The sequence below is a fragment of the Neltuma alba genome, unplaced genomic scaffold (genome assembly GCF_004799145.2).
Source record: "Neltuma alba isolate B1F8T4 unplaced genomic scaffold, ASM479914v2 tig00010740_pilon, whole genome shotgun sequence".
Lineage (NCBI taxonomy): Eukaryota > Viridiplantae > Streptophyta > Magnoliopsida > Fabales > Fabaceae > Neltuma > Neltuma alba.
In genome coordinates this window covers 465,759-469,923 of record NW_021635567.1, presented here as the reverse complement: position 1 = coordinate 469,923, position 4,165 = coordinate 465,759, and the positions used below count along the sequence as shown (strand labels likewise).

The following is a 4,165-nucleotide window of genomic DNA, read 5'->3' as shown; positions in this document are numbered from 1 at the left end:
TAAATAAAATAATTAAAATGCAAAATCAATAAATGGGTTAGTGGGTAGTTAACAAAATAAATAACTAACAAAAGAAAATTAATTAATTAAATCTGCATCATTCCCCCCGCCCCGGTTCGAAGAACTCGCCACCAGAGAGTTAGAAAGCTAGTAGCTGTCGAGGAGGGCAGTATCCACACGACGGAACTTGTCCTCGGTGAGCTATGTAGCGTCTGAATCAGGACAGCCTTTCCAACGAACGAGGTAACGACTGACGGGACCTGCTGGAGTTAGAACCGTCTGCTCATCCCTCACGGCGTCAATGGCTTCCGCGGGAGGCGCAACTCTAGGCACAGGTGGGGTTAGGGCTTGGTGAGTCTGAGTACTTACAGAGTCATCAGAACACAAAGGGGGAGGCTTGAAAGTGCCCCGATAAGGAACAAGATCCTCAACATTAAATATTGAACTAATAGACATATCTGGAGGTAACTCTAATAAGTATGCATTGGGCCCTAACTTCTTGGAAATGCAAAACAGGCTAGAGGCGCGGGTGTGCAGCTTCTTGTAAGGCCTCTTTGGGAAATGCTCAGGCTGTATATGAGCCATGACAAGGTCACCAACATCGAACTCCTGGTGACGTCAATGGACATCAGCAGCTATCTTATACCTGTCATTATTTAAAGCTAACTTACGCTTAACCTTAAGCATGAATATTGTGAAGACGATGCGCAAAGGTGTTGGCGGACTCAGAAGGACGAGCAGACAGGGGAAGGGGAACAAGGTCAATAGGCTACTTTGGGTTGTGACCTTGGACAACTTGGAATGGGCTTTTGCTAGTGGATCTATTGACTGAGTTATTGTAAGCAAATTCAGCTATAGGCAAGACTAAATCCCAGTTACTAGGCTTATCGCCAACTAAACTACGGAGCAGGTCACCAAAGTTAGGGTTAGTCACTTCAGTCTGTCCGTCAGTCTGAGGGTGGAAAGCAGAGAAGAACTTCAGTTGTGTACCGAAGAGCTTCCAGAGGGTCTTCTAGAAATAGCTAACAAACTTGACATCCCTATCAGAGACGATGGTGGTAGGCAGACTGTGAAGACGCATGACCTCTCGAAAGAAAAGCTTGGCCAGATGTGAGGCATCGGTAGTCCTACTGCATGGGATGAAATGTGCCATTTTTGAGAACCTATCAACTACAACCAAGACAGAATCATGTCCTCGCACTGTCTTTGGCAACCCAAGCACAAAATCCATTCTAATGTCCTTCCAGGGTGCCTCAGGAACAGGAAGAGGCGTGTACAACCCAATATTCCTCTTCTTTGCCTTTGTTGTATAGCATGTATGACATTGTGAAAGGATTCGAGCAACATCACACTTAAGGGAAGGCCAGTAGAACCTGTCTTCAACTATGGCCGTAGTCTTCTGAATGCCAAAGTGTCCGGCTAGCCCTCCCGCATGTAATTCCTAAACGAGAAAATCGTGTAGTGACGTGCGGGGAATACACAACCTAGACCCACAGAACAAGTAGCCATCATCGATTAGGAAATTCACATGATCTTGGTGGTTGGCATCTTTAACCTCATCATAAATGATGCCAAAGTCAGGACACGAAGTGTACTCGTCCTTGAGCCTGTGAAATCCCACGACACTAACCGTTAAGGTGTTGAGAACATGGATTCTCCTGCTAAGAGCATCGGCTAACTTGTTCTCTACCCCTAGACGGTGCTTGACCACAAAGGTAAATTCTTGAATGAACTCGCTCCACTTGGCATGTTTGGCATTCAAGTGTCGTTAGGAGCTAAGGAACTTCAGAGACTGGTGGTCTGAGTAGAGGACAAATTGTTAGGGGGGTGTAACACTCTAAGTTTATACCAATTAACTTGCCTTATGGAAGCATTTGGAATCACTTTTGAAGACTACAAGTTATGAAAAATCAAGTTTGAAAATTTTCTTTTGCGGATTACTATTCATTGTAACCCAAAAATATGGCAAACTTCGAAAATTCATAACTAATTGTAGAAAAATGAAATCAAGTGATTCTAAGTTCTATGGAAAGCTCTTTGGATAAAATTTTGAGAGAAAATAGTTTCAGATTGATTGCCTTAAAATTCAAGCCCAGTTTTTCTTGAAAATTTACTGTTCATATGGTCATTTTTTCATTTTCCACTTATTTTAGCTCAACTTTGGAAGGGCATAACTTCTTGTCTGGTTATCAGATTTAGGTGAACCAACTCTCATCTTAAAGAGAAAAATCCCATCTATTTGCTTACTGAATCTCATGGCTATACTCACTCGATTGCTTAATTTAACTTTGGTCAAAGTTTAGGTCCATAATGTTGACTTTTATCCTCCCTTGGAAGGATAAATTGTCTTACTTGACCAATTACTTGCATACTAATTCTCCTACCATATAATCATGCATATTAGACAACACTAGCATGCTTTCACATATTAACACATAAGCTAGCATATATCCATAAATTAAAACCTTAAAGCATACTCTTAATTACATTCATCCAACATAAGGTTTTTCTTCATTCTTCTTTTTCTCCTTCTTCTTGAGGCAAACTTAACTCTCCACTATAGCTACTTCTTTTCCTTTGCTCTTAGAGGTTGAAGGCCCTAGGTTTTGTTAAGTATGGGGGTAAGATTCTTAGGGAATCTTAGTAGCACATTGCATACATTACTATGGTTACACATCACAATGTAATTCAATCTACATGCATACATACATACATACTTGAGTATTATGTACTTGCCATGGAAAAACATAACATCATAACATAACATATCATCTCAACCTTGCATAAACCAAGGTATACATGCATGGAGTATCATGGCATAAAGTCATAACACATAACAATGAACATACAATGTATAGTAACTCTAACAAGCAATGGAATGCAAAAGCTACCTTGTTGGCTTTCCTTCCTTTTGAACTCTTTTCTCTTGACTAGATCTTTGCCCCTTTGTTGTGTATAGCCTATTAGGCAACCAATGACACAACATTAAGCATTACTTCAACTCCATAATTTAACATAACCCTTAAAACCCTTTTTTCTCGACTTTTAGGGTTTTTTTTTTTCTAGCTTTGATTCTTGAACTTCCTTGGGCCTTTCCTACATAATTTTCTATGTAGAATCCATTTATCATATTAGTTTTATGAAAATCCAATCCCTTCCCATTGAACTTGACTTGGCCGAACCATAGGGATAAATAGGTTCAGAATTTTCATTTCAATTTTTAATGCTTCCAACATACCTTTCTTGGTATATACCTACACTAAATCATCATTTAAACTCATTGGAAGCATCAAATTGAATTGAAACATATTCTCTCCTACATTTCTCAATTTGGCCGAACCATATATATAATTATAGGGAAAAGGTTCTCAACAAAACTAATATGTAATCACTTAATCCTTAACCTTTAACCATGCTTAATCTTAACCATACTTCATCTAAACCATTCCCTATTATTTTGATAAAATTTGGACAGCACTTCCCCTTAGGAAAATGACTTTCCATCATCATTAAAATAGCACAAAACCCACATATCATTATTATACTTGAAATAGGAGAGTTGTAGAAGCTTACCTTGCTTCCAAATGAATTTCTCTCACTAGAAACCTTCTCTTTCTCTCTCTAAATGAAAATTTGCAAGAGGTTTCCTACTTGAAAGGCTTCACACAAAATGAACATGTGGGAGCGGTATTTATAGGCTTCCTTTTTTATTAATTCCACATTTGCCCTTCTTGCATAAGACTTAATCTTAGCCCTCCAATTTTTACCTCTTTCCACATGTACAAATCTTAGGCTATGTGGCTTAATATGTTGACACTTGGATGGTGAGTCATTAGGGCTTATGTCATCTTTCTTATCCATTAAGATTAATTAGGCTTTAACCAAGGTTAACTCTCTTAATTCCTTGATTAACTTGGCTAATTACCCTTCTAGAAACTTTTGACTTTTCAAAGATAGATGGTTAAATCCTAGCCATCCAATGAACCATGTTTGCCACGTGTCATGATCCTACGGAAGATGACTTAACCATAATCATTTTACTTATCCCTAATTAAATTTTAATCTAACTTGATTTAGTATTTTCTTTTCCTTTTTCCTTTTAGTTTCTTTTTCCCTTTCTTGGCCAATTTGGGCGTGACATGTGTCCTTGACATTTTGTCAGAAA

General features: G+C 38.7%; 1 protein-coding gene across 1 annotated transcript; it reads right to left on the bottom strand.

The window, feature by feature from the left end:
• Nucleotides 1-201: 201 nt before the first annotated feature.
• Nucleotides 202-585, bottom strand: LOC114758633 (uncharacterized). Its single transcript, XM_028947699.1, has one exon. The coding sequence runs from the start codon at nucleotides 583-585 to the stop codon at nucleotides 202-204; it is 384 nt and encodes a 127-aa protein (XP_028803532.1).
• Between the last annotated feature and the right edge of the window lie 3,580 nt (nucleotides 586-4,165).

Excerpts from the sequence above, each read along its gene's own strand:
- LOC114758633 (XM_028947699.1), bottom strand. The coding sequence starts at position 585 with ATGGCTCATATACAGCCTGAGCATTTCCCAAAGAGGCCTTACAAGAAG.